General features: G+C 45.2%; 1 protein-coding gene across 3 annotated transcripts in view; it reads left to right on the top strand.

The window, feature by feature from the left end:
* The window catches only part of RNFT1 (ring finger protein, transmembrane 1), a 424,054-nt gene that overhangs the window by 191,338 nt on the left and 210,351 nt on the right, over positions 1-22,365 (top strand). For all 3 annotated transcript variants that reach the window (XM_069615093.1, XM_069615094.1, XM_069615095.1), the window contains 2 exons: positions 137-558; positions 2,286-2,362. In XM_069615093.1, the coding sequence (XP_069471194.1) occupies positions 137-558; positions 2,286-2,362 (499 nt within the window). The remainder of the gene's footprint in view (positions 1-136; positions 559-2,285; positions 2,363-22,365) is intronic.

Consider the following 22,365-nt stretch of genomic DNA (forward strand, 5'->3'; position numbering starts at 1 on the left):
TGTTGATATCCGAGGTGGACAAACATTCCACTGCAAGATTACAGCACTTTTGATGTCATGGGCACTGTAATTCTTATTTCATGCATTGCCCAGCAACTCTCATCCTGATGCGTCTTTTTCATTACCCCCTGTCAAGGCATCGTAGCAGCGAGACAAAAGATTCAGATGATCAGAAGCTGCTCATGATGCAAACAAGCTCAAGCCAGAACTACAATCAGCCTTCAAACGAAAACAGTGATACCTCTTCCGGGGTGCAGACTCCCTCTGTGCCAAGGTTGCCACTGGACGTGCCCTGCCTCGGCAGCGAAGTGCACATCCAGCTAGAGGTACCAACACGAGAAGATGGCGAGAGGCGGGGCTCCCGATATCAAAGGCCGAACTCTCACACACACACGCATGGTCATGCCCATGCTTCGTCCACCGGGGACACGGAGGATACCGAGCCCGGAGAACACAGCAGCGCCATGTCAGAATTTCGTTGTGTCTTTCAGTGGCTGCAGAAAAGCCTTCCTTATATTTTGATACTTTGCGCCAAGATTATTCTTCAACACATTCTTGGTAAACCCTCTCTAAATTATACATTGTGATGGGACACCTTAATGTCATACATGTCAGCAAAATGATTTTTGTCTCATGCAATGTATGGGCTTTCTATTGTGTAAAATATTGCTCTTTATTATTTCATTGTTGCTGCAACAGGTCCTCTCGGATGGCTTCTCTTCACTCTGCTATTCAGAAAATGTACACAGTAAAGCCATGCAGTTACAAAAAATGTTAGAATATATGTTCTGTTTGTGCTCTGATTATCGTACACTTATTTCATGCGTATCTGATCAAATTAATTATTTTAAATGTTCATCCTGCTTTTGGTTTGTGGTGTTACCTTTGCCCATCACAACTTAGACCACACTACAGGTAAGATGGTGTATTGCTGATCATCATAAAAACATTTGATTTTATGACACGCAATGTAGATTGGAACTGTATGACCCGTATGGTGATTCTGCTTTGTTTGTGGTAGATTAATATCACAGGTTTCCGTACCTAATAGTCAGTCATATTTTTAAATGCTCAGTACACAAAACACAGAATTTGTCACATGAGTTAGATGTACAATTATTCAAATTACGAATTAATCTATTGGATCTGTGCAACTAGTCTAAGACTGCAGTTTCATTTATAATTTATTAAATACAATCAACCTTTAAACATATACAAAAAGCCACTTTCCATACAACCACTTCAACAAAATACTGACATACTTTGCTGTCAATTAATCTTGAAAAATAACTGTTGTTTTAAGACCGTATATTGTTGTCCATTCAATTCATACCATACAAAATTCACAACAAACATTCTAAAATGCAACCTATGGTTCAACATGCATGATTCATCACCGTTCTATCAGACATACAACATCAAACATACAATCATTTTGCTAGAACGTGAACATTCAATCTAACGTGCATTTGTTGATGCTCTGTGTCAGCAACCATGCTGTTAAACTATATCAACTAATTGATTGTTGACCTAAATATATATTTCACTTAATACACCTTGTGTTGTAATTCAAAACAATGGGCCTCATTCCGAGTTCGGAGGTAACCACGCCGCTATTTGCGGCATGGCTGCCTCCAGACTCGTCCAAACTCCGGCCTAGTGAATGGAGTAATTACCGGTCCATTCCGAGATCAGAGGGAACGGTAATTCCCCATTCACCAGGACCATTCCCCATTCCCATTTGAGCCCCCATAGGGCTCAATGGGAAGGCGGCAATAACGGTACCGTAAATTACGGTACTGTTATTGACCCTGGAGTCCCTTTGCGGGTCCTGTCCTTAACACCTGCTAAAAGCAGGCATTAAGGAAGGACCCGCAAAGGGAACCCGTAGTAGGGCGGTAAAGGTTTAACGGCACCGGTCTCGTTACCGGTGACGGTTAACCCTTACCGCCCTACTCGGAATGAGGCCCAAAATCTCCAACAGAAGTCACATAGGTTTCCTTCTCTGCTTCCGAATCTACATACATATGTTTTACGTATTAGAATTTTGAAGTGCTTTCAGATGTCATTTATATGGTTAGAATGAGTTTTATTTGTTACAGCAAATTTCTTTGCTTGTCCAATTGTGTTAATTTAAACAGATTTATTTACTTTGTTGTGTTTTACTTGTGCACTTTATTGGCAACTGCTCTTATCTGTCTGAGTTCTGTTTCCGTAGATTGTATTTTGATTTGATTTTGCAGCTAATTATTTGTGTTCTTTTTTTTATTTTTTATTTCTATTAGGCATTTCTGTTGGGATTGGCCTGCTAACAACTTTTCTGTATGCAAACAAAAGCATTGTTAATCAGGTTTTTCTTCGAGTAAGTAAGCACTTTTTAGAAAATAAAACTGTTAACTTAGGGCTCCTACTTTTAGTATCACAATTTTGAGAGAGCATTGAAAGTAAGATTACCTGTGCATCTTGAGATAGCTTTTTGAGTATTTTAAACTGTTGAATAAGAGGACTCACCACATTATTATTGTAATGAAAGAAAATATTGGTATCCGGTCATTGCATCGACAACCAAAGCCACACCATCTAAAAAAAAAAAAAAAGCATCTAAAAAAAAAAGCATTGAATGCATTTTTTTTAGATGGCAATGTGTTTAGTTTAATAAAAAAATGGGGTTTAAAGTTTAAAAAAAGGGCGGTTAGGGGGACCCCCCCATTAAAATAAACAAAAAATATGCATTTTTTAGATGGTATGGCATTAGATGCTTTGGCTGTCGATGGAATGACTATAAACCAAAATATTGATGCCAAGGTCTGTTGGATATATAGCATGAGATTGTATTGTCAAACTAATAGTGGTCCTACAGAAGATCTGTAAGCACAATGCCACACTCTTCAATTGAGCCAAAGGGCTCTACAATTATTGTTCACACAATAATAGTTAACAACTTTTAAAGCCATTTGAATCTTTAGTGTCGCACATCTCCACTAAGAAAGTCGAATATAGGAAACATTTACAAATGGTCTCTGGAATCGATTCAATATACAACACACTTGGATAGTGCAGGTCACATTTTAATTTTGTAAATGAATATCCCAACACTAACAAGTACATATATTTCTCAACAAATCAACTGTCCCAGATAGCAGGTATTTTCTATTACTAAACTCGGCAAGTCAGGGCCCTGTTGTTGAGCTGAATGCGTTGGGTCTCAATTGAACCCTTCTTATGAATGCTCAGGACTCCCATCGTCCTATAACTGGTGTAAGAAATTGCACTTGAATGGAGAATGATCTTCTAGTTTAATTTTGAATGTTCTGTAAACAAATATTTTGAGGAGGTTACTAAAATATTTTGAGGAGGTTACTAACCTTCATGTTGGTTTGTCAGGCGCCCCCTGCGCTCAAGCCCGAGAGTGACACTGTGACTCTCCCAGAGTCAGCATGGGCACCTTAAATCACGCTCCCTGAGGCTCGGCACCTACTCTTCTTCCTCCTGCTGTTTCTTTTTACAGCACTTTCTCCTGGCATATGTGACCACTATTTTTTGAGTTCTTTACCTCCTCCCTTAGTGACGGCTGCTTCTTGCATACACAGATGCTTTTCTCGGCTTTTGCACCTACTCTGCTCGTACACCTGCTTGTTCCCCTGTTGGTTGCTACCTCATCCTTTTAAAAATCCCTCTACTTGTGAATCTGTATGTTTTAAAGTGTGAGTTCCAGTGTTTGTCTTCTCATGATTTCTGTTAGAGTTCTAGCCCTGACCTTGCTTCTATACTTGCCTAGCATTACTTTTTCGAGGAGATCTAGCATCTCAGTGCATTTCTTCCACTGGACCTTCTGTATTCCCTCTCCTCCCAGTCTTTCAAGTGCTCTGCTTTATAATCCTGGAAGGAACCTCGCCCATACCCATAAGAACAGTCAGCTGGAAAGTCTGCTTTGATTCCAGTCAGTGGTGTCGGCCTCTGGAACCACCCACTAGGCAGGTGTGACATCTCATTTTTAAATATTGTAGTAAAATGAGCAAAATAAGCTTCTCTAAGCACCTCATATGAACTGTACAGAAGAGCTGGGTAGCATTTTGAAGTCGGAGAAACACGTGTCATCTTATGTGCGAGTCAAAGATGGGCTCATAGAAACAGCAGGATTAGTATATAAGCACTCTAGTGCCTGGACGTGCTACGAAGCACATAGAACTTCATTATTCATTGCAAATTGTAAAAGGGCATGGAGATCCAGAGAAGTGGTTTATTCACTGCATGTTAACACAGGACTTGTGCCTAGAAATGCAGGGTCTGTATAAGACAACTGTAAAGTAATGTAGAAGTAGAAAGGAACGCTTAGAAGGGCCGTGACTGTATGGTGTGTTCACATTTTTTTATTGAATGTACAACATGAACACAATGTATTGAGAACGAACAAAGCCCATTTAGGAATAGACTACAGCGGGAAACGTTTTTTTACATTTTTTTAAATGTTTTTTTATTTTCTCCTTATCTCAAGTGGATTCTCGTTTTAATTCGGAGGCCTTCACAATCTTGAACAATAGAAAGGCGGAAAAATAATCTGTGGTAAAAGAACCTAGAGGGAACATGTAGATGTGCCTTGCAGAGGGTAACCTAGATGAGCAGATTTGTGCAAAACAGAAAAAAGGGCTCTGGTTAATGTTTCAATGTTCAGACACACACAGGGAAAGTAAAATAATAAACAAATTGCATAGCAAATTTTTCTGTACGAGTGCGATAGGCCCCAGGGTTTGCTTGAAAAATGCAAAGTGCTAAAGCAGGTAATGCCTACTTTATGGAGCAAGGTCAGCTGAAATGTGTGCAACCGAATGGTGCAACTTGGCTATTTTCTTTTTAAACACACTGGACTTGTCATCCCGGACAGGTGAATAATAAAGCTGCCAAGTCCACACACAATAATAGAGATAAAATCCAATAAGGTATAATTCTTTAAGGAACATCCTGCCATCCAGACCTTGCTTTTTGCTATGAACTTCAAGGTCTTCATAACCCAGCTGGCCACCTGCTCCATGTCCCTTGGGTTCTACATAGACGGACACTGCTCCTTCGAACAGCACGACTCATCAAATTTGACCATATCACACCAAATCTTATCAAAATGCACCAGCTCCCTCTGCAAGCCTGTATCATCTACACATCCTGCTTAATCATCTACAAGGTTGTGACCCCGAAGTCCTTAAACTACCTCAATGAGAAACTCAGCAACTCAAGTCTGCACACGTCCTTACTTCTGGTGGATCTCTGAAGGCATACGATCCTCCAGAAGTAAGGACATGTGCAGACTTGAATTGCGCCTGCTCAGAAAGAAAAGACCCGGAAGACAAGCCTTCTATGGCTATGCCCCAAGACTCTGTAACCCCCTCCCCCTCAACATCAGGCTCACCCCTTCGCTTTAACAGTTTAGGAAGGAGAGCAAGACACTAGTCTTCAAGGACTGGGTCCTCTCCAATACCTAAATCCTGTGGCAAACCAGAAGAAGGACTCGGACCAGTGTGAGTCATGTTCAATGATTTTATTGAAACTAAAGGGATCAAATGTCTAACTTGCCCTATTGCTATGAGGGAAGCTCCCTACCTAGCAAAGTACAAATTACAGATAGATGTTAAAGTACAAAATCAAGTTCTTGAGTCCAAATCCTAACCACTAACTGGCCCTACCACCCTTGACTCTTAACTAAAAAGTGAATTCTGAGGCTTTGGTACAAGAGCCTCAATGTGGCTTCTGTTCAACCAAGTTCTTGCTTGGTTGGTTGCAACAATCAAAAGTTCCTCTTTTATGTGCAGAATATTCTTTTCCTCCCTGCTACAAAATGAAAGGTTGCAATCTCTTTTTCTTGACGCAAACAATCCCAATCATAACAGGATTACTTGGAACTGTGATGAATCACTAGGTGTCGTCACTTCTCCCCAGGGGGGAATCCCCTTCTCATGAGGCTAGGGCGGTGAGGGTGCTACCCAATAGTCCCCCTAGGTGTGGTATAAGTGGGAGGCCCTCATGGGGACAAACTCCCCTGCTGGGCATCAGTATGACCACATAGGGCACCGGCCCTATAGTCACAAGTCCAGTGTCCCATCACATCACCACCACACTGACCACACCACCCCACAACCTCTTCTTTTTTTTTTAACATAAAACCATATGTTACAGCAATGCCTCCAAGATGAATCCTTTTGAAAGTACTGAGAAGAAGACCCTTTTCCTCAAGTAATGACACAAGGAATATACGCAAAGGCATGAAGATGGATCTGTGGAACTGGGGTCGGCCTTCTAGCCTTCTGTGAGGGAATGGAAATTGGCAGAGCTAAAAAAAAAACAAAGGAGGACTCCATACATCGTCGAGCCAGCCCCGTAACAGCAGCAGGGAAGGACGGTGTTATGTGCAAGAGCAGAGAAGCAGAAGGCAGCTCTTCAGGACCTGACATCGGTCGGTCCTCCAAACCTGAGGCAAGGTGACCTCCAGGGGGAGGTGGACCACGTGGTCCCGTGAATCGTACCGATACTGCAAGGAGCCAAACCAGGAACCAGCAACAGCAGGAAGCAGATTGTTTAGTATCTAGATCTGACACTCAAGGTGTGTCTGCTCAGGAGGTGCTAAAAATATTAATAGGAAGTTGCGCAAGCCAATCAGATTATCAGGAATGCTGGATTTACTCCTTGGTGAAGCCTGTATTCAGGAAGGCCGCCAGCGCCTCTCCAACCGCATCCCCTGCCCCCAGCTGCCATTTTCTCCAGCCTGCACTCCTCCCCCTGCTCTTGCCCCCTTCTGCCACTGATATTTCTTCTTCTTCTCCCTCACTGTGCCATTCTTCTTCTCTCCTGCAATAGACATAGAAAAGGGGCTCTTTCTAGAGCCATGTTGGCCATCTTGGTTTGTAATTTGCTGTTTTCAAATTAATTTGTCCCTGCAAACCCAAAGTCTTAAACATAGGTTATTAGCACCCCGACTCACAATCGTGGGGGCACCCCGAGTCAAGGCCTTTGTGGGGTCTGATGGTTATTACCAGCGGTTAAATATCCCATCCTCTGTGCATATTGCTTAAGTAAAGTACCTATTTATTTTCAGGCCAGGCATGCAATGTAGTTCTGAATTGAAAAAAAGGTTCAAAAGTCACATTTATTGTTAGACGAATAATGTGTGATGCTCTACACCTCGCAGGTGGTTGTGAGCTGGAAGTGCATCCTCAGTTATTGCAGGTGAAAAGCCTCCACTTATTTTTGTTTTGTTTTATGGTCATGGTGGTTGAACAGCTCCACTCTTTCCTTCCCTTCTTTGTTTCTCTTTAAATCATGTTATAGGCTCACAATTGGCATGAAACTGCATCTCTGCCCTTTTTCCTGGTCTTCATTTCGGTGTGACCCACTCCGTACCGCCATCAGCCTCTAATTGATGCTTAGTACTCTTGTGAAATTTAAACATCAAGACAACACAAGGAGCATTGTCACACCATGATAGGAGAAAAGACTGATTTACCATTTAAATTGCTTCCCAGGAAACATCTAGTAAACATCGGCTCCCTTTCTTTGGGGCTTACTGTTGGGAATGAAGGCTGCCGACAAGGACCATATTTGTGATCATTCATTTTATTTAAGATCACATCAACAAGGAAACGGCCCCCAGCAGGGAGCCTTAAGTTGCTGCATCCATCTGCCCTGTCTTTCATATCATAACATTCTCTAGGTTAACTACATTCCTAAAGAACCCAGTGATGCAGATGCAATTCCACGTTGCCCATGTAGCCTATGCAGCCAGGGAACTATGTACAGCATGCTAACTAGATTACACAAAACTATTTACAACAACTATTGTATACTGTTAATACTTCTGTATCAATTGATGTGGACTCATCCTAACACTTACTCATACTTACATTGTACCAAATGTCTCCTCTTATCCTAAGGAGGGCATCTTGATCCCTTTCTACAGCCACATCTGGCTCCAAGAAGAGACATATTACTGGAAATGAGGTCCGCAGTTGATGTGTATAGCCTGTGTTCTTGAAGCGTATCCACAGAATAAGGATGCAGATTTATCATAAAGTCACTCATCCTATAATTGAGAAAATGCTTGTGTTCCTGCACTGCATGCATGGCAAACACTCTTAGAAGGCATTTTTTCTTATCAATATGTTTTTTTAAATGTACAATTCCTTGGCGTAAAAAAAGAGAATCCCAATTGGTTCCACCTTGACCTCTGTTAGTCTGCTTAAAAATCAGGCTCAGAAAGCGTGGATGATAGGGAAGGATCTCTGCGCTTTTCAATATGTGCATCCCAGCTTTGCTAGTGCCATCTTCTTAAACCTGTTGGTATGTTTTTGAAATGTGCTGTGCTGGGTAGTGTCTATGGGGTAATGGTTTCATTCTGTTAGCTATAGTCTATGTTGAAGTGGACCCAAGTTTAATCTCTCCTCCACCTTCTCCACTCCTCATCTTCATTGCCATCGTGAGATCTCTGCGCTGATACCATATGCTTTTCTGCACTTATTCTGGTTCCTTAGATGTTTCCTATCAATCTAGTGCTTTAATTCACCAGGCGCATGCATATAAAGAGGGATTTCCTATGCTGCCATGTCCTTCTAGGATTTTCTTTCCTTTAGATTGCCTAGATGCTTTAGGTTATTCAGCTTGTGGCATGCTCAACTATGGGGAATGTGCTAAGCCTTTTATTATCTTTTGACATTGATAGAGATTTCATTGCTTGATCTACAATCCTAAATGGTGTCAAAACTCACAATGTCTCCTGTCTGGCAGGACACTGTGAAGGAGAACTTCTTTAGAGCCTACTTTTTGTCCCCCTATTGCTATGCTGTATGTGGAGATTTCAATATTTGTGTGTTTCATACCCTCTGGAAAACATCTTTTCTTCCCATTTTCTTCAAGGAAAACTGCTTATTTTTCTATATTGCTCTTTGACCGGAGACACAAGTGTGGAAAGAGACCAAGCAAAATACAGATATGTTGATCACATCAGGTCTCTTGTATTCTGATGTGTTCCTCATTTCACAAGGTAGCTGCTCCAGAAGTGTGAAGAGTGGTGCTCCACACAATTACCTTTTAAGGGGATGTTGGGTGACTGTTGCCTTGGATTTACACAGGGCTTTTGCCCCATTTAGCCCTTGATTTAGAAACATACTTTTCCCAAGTTGTAGGAAAATACTGACAAACCTTGAGCGGGTTCAGAATTCTGAATCTTCCTCCACACCTCTTACCTCTGGTATGGGGCTTTTAAGGGCTTAATGTTTGATAGTGCTGTGAGGCGGGGGCCAAGGGTTTGTATAAGGAAGTAAGGGGAAACTCCCTCCCCTCCATAAAGGGGGAGAAAAGGGCACAGACAAATTAACCTCTGTCCTTGAGGAGGGTGGGGGAGTGGGGGTGGAGTCATGGGGTTGGGAAAGAGGGGAGAGTAGTCGCTGTTGTTTCATTGATGCTTTTGCCCAGGCCAGGAAATGGTGGCTATTACTGCATGTTTTGAGAGTATTCTTCTGTAAACTATACAGCACAGTCCAGTGCCTTGTGGTATACATTGAGGGCAGTACCACCGCCTTTTTAAAAAGAAAGCAATATTTGTTTAATCTTGCACCCTATGCGTTAGGTCCAATAACATTTCTTATGCTTGGATCTCCAACTAAATCCATATCGGGCAACTTTGAAATAGTGTTTAAAAAGATTAGTGGCCAAGACTTAGGCTGTAATCATCATGCCTCTCTTCGGGAACGGTATTAGTCATTCTAATAAATACAGCATGTCCTTTGCCTTCGTTTGAGATCATATTTATAATGACTTGTGTGATAGTACACAAGAGACCATTGCCTTGACAACACTTCTGCTAATTTGGCTGCTAAAAAGGTTGCAAGCTTTTTAAAAATAGTTTTACTGTGAATCCACCTGATATTTATCATTGCCCTTCAGATGATTTTCTCACTTGTGTGTCCTTTAATGAAATTATAGCCTCTACTGGTTTGAAAGCCTTATAATGTGTTCTGCCATCCAGGACAAGACCAGGGATTTCAGTTATCCTAGGTATTTCCTTATCACTGTCTATGATTGTGTCCATTCTGATCTGTATATTGGGGCCTATTGTATCCTCTACAACACATTTTTGCTCCTTTCCATGATCCGTCTGCTCACCTATTTCGTAGTTTGTAAACTGCCCTCTTTTTATTTTTACCATAGCAAGTAAGCATAGTCTGGTGCTTGACATTTCTCATAATATTTTGGATTAAAGATGCTAACAAATGTGCTCTTTAAAGCACAAGGAATTGTTTCAACTACACTTGCATTGCTTAAGTTGTCCTGGTAGAAAATCCTAATACTACCTGTTAAGACACTGACCAGTGATACATAGCCCACCATCCAGCATTTACCCCACCTATGTTAGAACTGGTATTCAAATACAGGTATTCTTTTTTTCGGCGAAAAACAGTATAAAAGACCACATGTCAAAACAATCATAAGAACACAGGGGAAAAGCACAAGGGAAAATAAATTTATAGTGCCACATGTTCGAATGGATTGTGTCCTCCCACGTATTCCTCATCTTAGATGTATCCTTACCTTCAGCTTTGCTGCTGTGGAAAAATGTTTCTCTCTCCACCAGAGGGCACTCCACTCGAGGCTGCGGCGTCGATGTCCCTCTGCGTCATCTGTCGAGCGCCTGCGGCATCCTGCTGTATAAATGCCTCGAGCCGCGCTGGTTGGCCTCTGTTCCGTTTTTCCGTTAGCTTTGCTCCGGATCGAGAAACGGTGCTTCAGTTCGTAGAAATGTTGTCTTCATCTAATCCTTCCACGCCGAAGACAGGATAAAAAAAATTCCAGAAATGTGGGAGAAAGATGTTGCTGACTGATCCCGATCGGAATTGCCTCTGCTGCCTCAGTTCCGACCACCGTATAGACGAGTGCGGTTCCTGTCAATCGATGACCCATAAGGCCTTAAAGGAACGGAGAGGTAAACTGGCGGTGGGGGAGGAGTCCTCAAAGTTTTCTTCGAGGGGGAGAAAAGATTCTGCTGAGTCTTCGTTAAAACGTCACAAAAAATCTAGGTCGAGGAGTAGAACCAGGAAGTCCTCTTCTTCCTCAAAAAAGGCAAAGAAAAGATGGCACCGGTCTCACTCTTCCTCTTCCTCGACGTCGTCTGAGGAAATTATTACATGTCCGTCGAAACATGATTCCCCAAGAAATTGGGAAGCTTTCAGAACATCTATGCTGAAGATTTTTGAGAATGCGGCCCAGACCCCCAAAAAAAAGTCTAGCCCCTGCTCATACAAAAAGGGACGGGGTAAGATCTAAGACAAGAAAATCTGACACTAGCAGCCGAAGCGGACTTCTTCTGCCTCCAGAAGTAGTTTGGCTACCTCTAACCCGCCCATACGGCACCATAGAGACCACCAAGAGGTCAAATGGAGCGGAAACTGTGTAGTCAGAACGGGGGAAACCTTGCTAGACATGTTATGTTACAAGGGAGTTTAAAGTTTTTGGGAAGGGGAACTTGGGAGTTAGTATCTCAGTTGGGGAATTATATGCAGCAGAACCAAGACTACTCAGAGCACTATAAATCACCGGAACCAAAAGAGGACACGCTGAGGATGCCACCCTCGAACACTCGGCCACACAAAACCCATGGCTGACAAAATCAGAATCATGACTTGGAACGTCCGAGGAATGAATAGTTACGTCAAGCAACGACGAATCCACACATTCATTAAAGGCAACAAAGTTGGAATCGCCCTCCTACAGGAGACCCACCTTGATGCACAAAAACTAGCAGCGTTAGCCAAAACCTGGAGAGGAACACTGATAGGCACCACATACTCCACATATGCAAGAGGTGTCCTAATCTGGACCGCCCCAACCATTCCCATAAAACTATTGCATACGAAAAACGGATGACGAAGGTAGGATGGCCTTGGTGTACGGCACCATCGAGGGTAAGGAAGTATGCCTGATCAACTCTTACGCCCCCAACCATGACGCCTCTGTCTTCTTTCATTCACTATACAAACAGCTCAGCCCATAAAGAGATAGCACCTTGATATGGGGCGGAGACCACAACTGCACCCTCGACCCACGGGTAGATAGATCTGACAGCAAACACACCCGCCCCTCCCCACCTGCCAAAATACTGAAAGCACTAACACAACAACTAGCGCTTAGAGATTTATGGAGGCACCAGCATCCCGATAAAAGAGAGTACTCCTGCTACTCGCCCCAACACGCAGTCCACACCAGAATCGATCACATATTTGCGAGAGAGGAACAGGCCTCGTTTGGGGAAACACAGTACTTAGCCAGAGTGCTGTCAGAACACTCACCATTAATCGCTACCTGGACAGTGCAAGCACCTAGACACCCCGCGCCCACGTGGAGGCTCAGAGGCGAAGCCCTGCTAGATAAGGTCTTCTGCGAACACATCTGGAAAAGAACGCTAGACTATTGGCAAATAAATGAAAATAGCGTGCAGCGCATTAGCACAGCGTGGGAAGCGTTCAAGGTGGTCACGAGGGGGGAAATGATTACTACCATAGGCGGAGCCCAGAGATCCATAGTTGCCTCACTAACACGTACTGAGGATGAGCTGAGGGTACTGGAGACAGAAGCCTCCACCGACCCAATCCATATACAAAAAGAGGTAGAGCTCAAACAGGCATGCTTGGTGCACTGGGAGAAATAAGGGAAACTCAGCTATGCAAAACACATTGAAAGGAGTCACGCACTCGGGGACAAACCTGGGAAGCTGCTAGCTTGGCTCTACAAACGGGAGGTCCCCAGGAAGCCCATCTGCCAAGTCCGCAGGCTGGACGGCACGGTAGCACACACCCAGGCGGAGATAAATTTGGCGTTCTCTGGATACTACCAAGCCCTCTAAACAGATCCCCCGTCACCTACAGATACCGACATTGTAGATGTCCTGCACATCATTAAACTACCCAAACTAGATGTGCAAATGGCGGAGGCTCTAGACGAGCCCATCACACCAGAGGAGGTTGCAGCCACCATTAGATCCCTACCATCCGGAAAGGCCCTGGGAACCGATGGTCTCCCGGCGGAGTTCTATAAAACATATGAAGACACCCTGGCACCTCTCCTAGCCCAAGTATTTAACAAAGCATAAAAAATAGGCACTCTCCTTGACACCATGAGAGAAGCTGTAATTATCCCACTACTGAAACTGGGTAAGGATGGGGGGGGTGTGGCTCATACAGGTCCCTATCCATGCTAAACGCAGACAATAAGATTCTAACAGCTCTGCTTGTGAGGAGGCTGCGGAAGGCGATCCCGCTATTGATCCACCACGACCAAACTGGCTATGTACCTGGGCGATCCATTACAGAGAACCTACGCAAATTACACCATGTCATATATAGAACTAATGGCAGGCCAGGGAAATGCGCAGTGGCATCTTTGGACGCCACCAAGGCATTTGATTCAGTCAGGTGGAACTGGCTGCACGCCACCATGACCAAAATGGGGCTAGGACCCGTCTTCTTGAAGTGGACCAAACTCTTATACACCAATCCCACGGCCAGAGTACGCACGAACAACACCTACTCGGATAAATGGCACCTCCACAGAGGCACGCGGCAGGGATGCCCGCTTCCCCCATGCTGTACATTATAGGCATTGAGCCTGTAGCAGCATACCTAAGACAGGAGTACGGAGACGGAGGCATAGTGATAGACAAAGAGACCCACCTGGTCTCAATGTATGCAGACATGTTCCTCTACCTAAGCAATCCTAAACACATATTACCATATATACTTGAGACCTTAGACGGGTTCCACAGATACACAGGGATGCAAATTAATCATGACAAATCATGCCTCTTCCCCCTTGCTGCCCTAGACGAGGCCAGAGAAGAAAGTCTCCCTGACATGGCCTTTAAATGGGAAACCCCCTCCTTCAAATACCTTGGCATATCCATTCACTGTGACTCAAACAGAACATGCCCTAAACACGGTGAGAGCCAAAGACAGCCTAGAAAAATCAATGGAATTCTGGGGCAAATTGCCACTCTCGGTGGCAGGGAGAGCGGGGCTTCTTAAAATGGTGGCATTGCCCTGACTACTACATTTCTTCACCAACGTCCCATTCAACATCCCCCCCACAGTTCTTCAAAGAACTAAACAAGCTCTGCAGAAGATTCCTGTGGCAGGAAGGGAGGCACAGAGTTGCGCTGGAAGTTCTACACAGACCCTACGACAGGGGAGGGCTGAAAATCCCCAACTTCGAATGATATTATCTTGCAGCCAAACTGAAACACGTAATGCAATGGATGACAGATGAAACTACAACAGAAACTCGGCTGCTGCAGCCAGCGATCCCCCACATGCTTCTAAGGGACCTGTTCTGAAAGGCAACCCAACACAACTTGCACTTAATTAAATTAGGAATCCAGATCTGGAAACGAGCTTGCAAAGCCACAAAAACTAATGACCCATATTCCCCTCAGATTCCGATAGCGGCTATCATGGCAGACAGACCCGAAGTCCTGAAAGAGATAAGGAATAAATGGGAACCCTGTGGGATTGCCAACCTGAGCGACTTTGTCGATGACCAGGGCATCTTGACGTTTGCGGAACTGCATGAGTCCTCTGGACTACCAGCTGGGTAGTTCCTACTCCACGGAGCGGTGGTAAAAAAGCTCACAAACAGATGGCCGGAGGTAGAGAATCTCGAGATCGGGCAGGACGCCATTGAAAACATGCTAAACGCCTCCGAGGGAGGGCACGAAACCTCAAGGCTATACGAGACTTTGCTAGACAGTACAACCAAACACGACCTCAAGTGCAAAGAAAAATGGGAACAGCAGTTGGGCCAGCAATTCGAAGACAAAGACTGGGAATCCATAACACACTACCACAAAAAAGTATCCAGAAACGCCTGATTGCAACTTATGCAGTTTTACATTATTAACAGAGCATACCTCACACCTGAAGTCATCTCTAAATTCAAAGGGGCAAGAGCCATAGAATGCCCAAAATGCCAGGAACCCTGCGTGGGGATGACCCACATGTTTTGGGGGTGCCTGTGTTACAATCTTTCTGGTCACAAATTGCAGCAAAGGTAGCCACCGCAGACATCCCCCTTGGACGTACAATCACCCAAGGCGTGCATCTTGGGCAGATACAGAAAAAGCAAGAAAAACGAGCCGCTGAACAGGCTCAAGGACTTGATGTACATTCTGCCGAAAAGACGCATTGCTATGGGGTGGAAAAGCCCCAATATCCCCAGTGTAACATTGTGGTGGGAAGACCTCTGTAAATGGGCTACAGGAGAAACTATAGCGTGGGAGAACGCGCAGCTGGAGCAGCAACTGGACATTAGTGAAGACCTACAACAATGGGTGGCGCTCACGTTGTCACTGTTCCATCCAAGAGAGGAAGATTCCTCCTGCGACGACACAGGCAGCCCATGATGGTCATCCGGCAAAGCTGAACTGAATACGTTAAGAAGTGGTCTTGGGGGAGTTGGGAGGGCAGGGGAGAGCGAGGGGTTGTTAAATTGAGATAGATTTGTTGAAGCATTAGTGATAACAATTGTTGTACTGGTAAATAACCTGATCAAAATAGTTTTAAAAAAAGAGAAATTCTGACACAAAACCGTCAAGAGTGTCATCCAGATATATGGAACTCCTCCTCCAAAGAATGGGCTTCCGGACTCACATTATGAGTTGGGTAACTGCCCTCTACAGAGCCCCCACGGCAAGGGTTCAGGTGAATGGGAAGCTGTCCGAATCATTCCCCCTTTCCCGAGGGACAAGGCAGAGCTGCCCACTCTCCTCCCTGATATGTCCTTACGATGGAGGCATTAGCCATAGCGATCAGAGCTCACCCGGACATCAAGGGAATTAGAAGGGGTGAGGTTGAATTCAAGCTGTGCCTGTTTGCGGATGATATTTTAGCCTATCGGGTAGACCCTGGTTCCTCGCTCCCCCCTTCCTCACCCTGGTGGCTGCGTTTGGGCACTTCTCGGGCCTGAAAATTAACACAGCAAAATCTGTCTTGCTCCCAATGAGAACAATAGACCCAGAGCTGGACCCCCTGGACAGGTTTCATGGGATTACAGTAGGGAAGGTCGCTTTACGGTACCTGGGGGTCCTTCTCACCAGAGACATATCGAAATTGGGCACCACTATGACCCCATACTGGCAGAGATCACATCTGATCTGAGGAGATGGGGTAAGATGATCCTCTCATGGTATGGCCGGATGACTGCAGTAAAGATGAACATATTGCTTCGGCTCTTGTACCTTTTCACAGCTCTCCCAACCACCGTCCCAGCACAGACTTTTAGAGAACTACAAAATGTGGTACGAGACTTTGTGTGGCAGGGGAAAACCCCAAGGATCGGGAGGGCCACCCTGACTCACCCGAGGGAGGAGGGGGGGATTTGGGTTGCCGGATTTTCACCTTTATTTCTGCGCCGCCCAACTACGCGTCCTCCTGGAGCACATGAAAGAGGGACTGGGAACGTATTGGTCATACCTAGAAGATATGGACACCCACCCTCTAAAGGTGTGTGACTTCTTATGGGCCCCGCGCAAGACGATCCCGAAATACCTAAAAACCCACCCGACCATGGGAGTTCTCTGGGACATCTGGAAAGAGGGCCCCCGGACTGCATACCTTACCACATGGCCATCCCTGATGATTTCTCTCTGGGGCCATCCCCTCAACTTGGGTAGTAAAGGGTTCCGGCATTCCCAAACCTGGTCAGACATGGGAATGGAATGGGCTGGGCAGATGTTCAGAGAGGGCGAATTCCTATCCTATGAGGTCCTGAGGGACGCTCTCGGACGAGGGTCTCTTTCCATTTTCGAATACCTCCGCCTTAAGGGCATCCTCTGCGACCAGTCATGGGGTCCAAACCTGAGGAGACAGTTAACCCCCTTTGAGAAGCTCCTCGACTCGGCGACCTTGAGAAAGGGTGCGGTATCCAGTATGTATAACATTTTAAATACTTTTAACCGTCAGAGTAGGAAAAGCTTCCGCACGTTCTGGAATGATCTGGCGGGAGAAGAGATCTCGGAGGACGCCTGTGCTAGAATATTCAAAATAGCATTTCATGGGAACTTATTCACATCAGACATGGAGCATAATTTTAGGATCTTACAGGGGTGGCACAGGGACCCGGCAAAACTGTCAAAGATGTTCCAAGGGGTGTCATCAAGGTGCCCAAGGGGATGCGGCCAGACAGGCTCCAGAGGCCACATGTGGTGGCACTGCCCGAAAGTACAGGCCTACTGGGGGTCGTGAGGGGCTGCATAGCGGAAGTAACAGAGGAACTTTTACCACTTAATCCCCTAACAATGTTATTGGGTCTCCCCCCGGAGGAAACAGAACGATACCGATATCCAAGGATGTGGGAATTCATGCTGAAGGCGGGCAGAGTGGCTCTCGCTCAGAAATGGAAGAGCCCGGAATCCCCCTCAAAGGAAGATTGGCTGAAAAAGGTGAAAAACATGTTTTTGATGGACAAACTGACTGCTAACAATGATACTAGTTAATTCATCACGAACCAGTATGGAGTGCAACAATCCTGGGGTTGGGACGTTCACTGAATCCGAGGTATATATCCCGGCCCGAGCGGGGCAGGACTAGTTCCGGGAGGCATGATAATCGACCTGGGGACCCACGACCCAGGGAATGGCTGCGCTAAGTCAGTCGGCGACATGGTCACTAATCGCATCATCTCCGAGGCACAGGATACGGAGAGAACATTAGGAGCCTCCCTAGACGAATGCACGGATCTGGACACGGGGGAGGGGGGTGGGCTGGGGTTGGGGTGGGGCAATGGAGGGTGGGCGGGGTAAGGGTTTACTCAGTTTTTTTGTTGGTTTATTAAAAAATGCTAATAAAAACCAAAGTTAAAAAAAAAAAGTGTGTAATTCCAGGGAATCTTCCCGACGCTTCATAAACGCCTACCGGTGCAAAAGTCGGGGTGTAGAACTAAAAAATAATAATGTCAGACACTCATACACCATCAAAACCTTTGTCTAAAACTTCCTCGAAGCCTCAATCGAAGGCGGTCGAGCACAGGGTGTCGACAAACCATCCCCAAAAGGTTACATCGAGTGCACAGTCGACGGTGTTGAAGGCTCCTTTGACGGTGTCGACAATTCCTTTGACGGTGTCGACAATTCCTTTGACAGGTTCGACAATTCCTTCGAAGGTGTCGAAGATTACCTCAACGATGTCGAACGTAATGACTACAACGTCGACGCCATTGATGATTTTGTCGACGTCTTTGTTCATTCCTGTTAAAAAATCGACACCTGTGTCGAAGTCTATGGCACCTGAGAAATGATTTCATCCTGAAAGTAGACAAGATTTATGAGGGAGGTTCATCAGGAGAAGATGTTTCACCTGCTAGTGTGAAATTTGGTACAAAACAAGTCCCTAAGGAGTTGATTGACCCTCAATCTAAAATGGCAGACTTAGAAGTGTTTGCAGTCAACAAGTGGTCTGGACACATCTCCAGAATATGAATTTGAAAAGCCGGACCCGGTTCAGAATGCTGATGCAGGATACAGAAAGTTGATGAACAGGGTAACTGAATTTATGGGGCGGAGCAGAAATTCACCTATTTATCAGGAGGATGATATTACTGACATCCTTTCGGGGGGGCCTCAACAAGACCCCATACTTCCTTTTCATGTAGCTCTACAAAGGAAGGTGAACACTGCATGGGAAAACCCTGAGTCTATTCTGGCAGTAAATAAAAAGTATATTTCAAAATACAGTCCCTGCTCTTCAGATCCTGAATATTTGAGTAAACACCCATCACCTCAGAGTCTTGTAGTTCAGGCAGCTACTTCTACTAGAAATGCAGCATATCCCACAATTCCCCCAGATAGGGATGATAAGAAGATTGATGCATGGTCCCGAAAGATTTTTACGTCAGGGAGCACGGCTTTAAAATCTACAAATGTAACTTGCACCCTTGCAAGATTTACATACACCCTGTGGGACTGTATCACAGTGGCAGCTGAACACATCCCTGAAGGTGAGGAACAGGGAAGGTTTCCTGTCCATAGTAAGGGATGGAAAGGAGGCTTCGGTGGAATGCCTTCAATCAGGTTTGGACACGGCTGACAGTATCAGTAGGTCCATGGCGTCTAGTACGGTACTAGGCAGGTTTGCGTGGCTGAGGAAGTCAGGTTTTGCACCAGATGTGCAGTCAAGGCTTCTCAATATGCCATTTGACGGCTCGAGGTTGTTTGGCAGCAAGGCGGATGAAAGTTTGGAGAAGCTGCAGACCTTCAAAGCAGCATTATAACAAGAGGGTCCCTACTGCTATAAACAAAATTTGCAATAGATTCAAATCACAGGTTATTTCTCAGGGCGTACCAAAATGGTATCACTCGTTTTTAGGGTTCTCTGAAAACAATCAGGGCAAGTTTGTAAAAGAATTCTTTTGTGTTTATTTCACAAGGAGAAATTAAATGAATTAGGCATGAATGGTTTATCAACAATAAAAAACATAATACAAAAAACAAATGGATGCGAACACAAATGATTTCATGGTTTGAGAATATTAGTAAAAAACAAACTATAATAAAGAAAACACACAGAAGTTCAATTATCAATTTGTTTGAATTGAAGAGAAATCGTATGACCTCCAAAGCAGCAGCAAAATCTCTCAGTGCTGCTATATGACAACCTCAACAACGTCCCTACACAGGCTCATCTTCCTGGAGGGGTCGTCCCTTTCGATTTTATTCCTCATTTGGAAAATGAAGGGGACAGGCCAGTCAAAGAGGAGATGGGAAATTTCTTCGGGGGCGAGGAAAAGGTACTAGATCTGCCCCAGCAACGGCAACTGTCCCTTCAGCCGCTGCTGCAGCTGCCACAAAGCCACTCTGAGGTTTTGACCCACAAGACCCCGGTGGGAGGCAGGATCTCGCAGCATCTAGAAGAAAGGTGGGGCATTACTTAAGATGCTTGGGCACTGGAAACAGTATCCCAAGGTCACTGCCTTCCTTTTGAAAAGAAACCTCAGAATCACCCGCCAGGATACAACTCTGCCAAACATCCAGGCCCACTCTGTTGCAGGAAGTCTTAACCCTGCTACAGAAAGGTGCAATAGAACATGTACCTGTAGCGGAGAGGAACAAGGGTTGGTATTCCCCATATTTCCTCATACCAAAAAAGGATGGAGGATTGAGACCCATCTTGGACTTGAGAAACTTGAACAAGTTCCTCAGGAAGGACAAGTTCAAGATAGTCACACTTTCTCAGATCCTTCAGGCTCTCCAACTCCAAGACTGGTTGGTATCATTGGACCTTCAGGATGATTACTTTCATGTACCAATACATCTCAAACACAGGAAGTACCTGAGGTTCGTGATTGGGAATTCTCATTATCAGTTTCGAGTTCTGCCTTTCGGGTTGACCTCTGCCCGAGCGTTTTCACCAAGTTGGTGGCGGTGGGGTCAGCGAGTCTCAGTGGAGGGGGAATTCACGTATACCCCTACCTGGACGATTGTATGATCAGGGCACGTTCTCCCGAACAAGCCCAGGAGCATCTATACAAGACCTGGCACTTCCTTCACAGACTAGGCTTTTCTCTAAATTTAAAAAAGTGAAACATGATGCCATCACAGAAACTCTAGTTTATCGGAGCAGCCCTGGATACTTTCTCGGGCAAAGCCTTGCCTCCCGAAGAGAGAGCACACCACATTCTGCAGATGGTGACAAAATTCCAGAGTGCCCAGCATCTACCGGCCTTCGATTTCCTTATGTTGCTCGGTCTTATGGCATCCTGCATTTTTCTGGTGCCAGAAGCTAGATTGAGGATGAGATCCCTTCAATGGGCCCTCAGGACTCAATCATCCCAATTTTCAGGGGAAACTTCAGATCTTTTGCAAGTTCCAGCCAGAGTAGCACATGATCTTCGATGGTGGGCTTGCAGAGAACATATCCTCATGGGAGAATCTTTCTGGCAACCATGGCCGGAGATAACGGTAGTGACGGATGCTTCACTCACAGGTTGGGGCGCTCACACCAACGAGTTGACAATCGGCGGTCGTTGGTCTCCATCGGAGTCCAAACTACACATCCACCTATTAGAGCTGAGGGCAATTAGACTAGCTCTGAAGGACTTCCTGCCCTCTGTAACGTGGAAAGAATGTCCTGATAATGACTGACAACACGGTGGCCATGTACTACCTCAACAAAAGAGGAGGAGTAGGGTCACTACCACTGTGCAGAGAAGCAATGCAGCTCTGGTTCTGGGCAATACAGGAAGCGATCTCTCTATCAGCAGTTCATCTAGCCGGAGAGCAAAACTCAGCAGCGGACGCTCTGAGCATGCAGAGCAGTCTCCCACGAGTGGGAACTAGCTCGGGAAGTCCTTCAAGAGATCTTCGCCCTTTAGGGAACACCTCAAGGGGATCTGTTTGCAACCAGTGTCAATAGGAAGTGCAAACTGTACTGCTCAAGGGAATTTCCTCCGAGAGGAGCTCTAGGAGACGCGTTCGTGGTGGACTGGGAATTTCCACTCCTGTACGTGTTTCCTCCAGTCCCTGTGATCCCTCAAGTAATCAGGAGGTTGAGAAAGTTCAGGAAAACCATGATCCTAATTACCCCGGATTGGGCCAGGAGAATGTGGTACCCGGACCTTCTGGACATGTCCATTTGCCCTCCAATACGTCTTCCACAAAGAGAGGATCTACTCTCGCAAGAGGAAGGTCACGTTCTCCATCCAGAGGTCAAGACACTCAACCTTCACGCATGGCTTCTGAGAGGCTGAGATACAAGTATTGGGACCTTCCTGATGACGTCATGGAGACTTTGCTTTCGGCCAGAAGGCCAGCAACTAAATCTCTGTACCGGTGTTGGAACACCATCTTTTATAAAGCTAAGGTTGTTCTTGGGGTCAAACCCTCTTTTTTGCAAAAAATTGTCTCAGATTTTCACCTGTCACAGAAAATAACACTGCCTGCTTTTCACCCTCCCGCTCACGCAAGTAAGGAGGAGGAAAGGCTGCATAGATTAGACCCTAGGAGGGCTCTTAGTTTCTATATTTCAAGATTGGCAATATTACGTCAGTGTGACCAACTCTTTGTGGGATACACTGGCCGTAAATTGGGGCTGGAAGTGACTAAGCAAACATTATCTAGATGGATAATTTTGGCTATAACTGGATGTTGTAGATAGGCTGGGAAAGATCCCCCAGGTGGGCTGAGGGCTCATTCAACCAGGGGCATGGCGACTTCAACAGCACTTCAAAGGGGTGTCCCAGTGCAAGATATTTGTGCAGCAGCCACTTGGTCATCCATGCACACATTTATAAAACACTATGCCCTAGATTCGACTTCTTCACAGGGAGGTCTCTTTGCTAAATCAGTAC

Source organism: Ambystoma mexicanum, chromosome 9 (genome assembly GCF_040938575.1).
Source record: "Ambystoma mexicanum isolate Mex_15411 chromosome 9, UKY_AmexF1_1, whole genome shotgun sequence".
NCBI classification, from domain to species: domain Eukaryota; kingdom Metazoa; phylum Chordata; class Amphibia; order Caudata; family Ambystomatidae; genus Ambystoma; species Ambystoma mexicanum.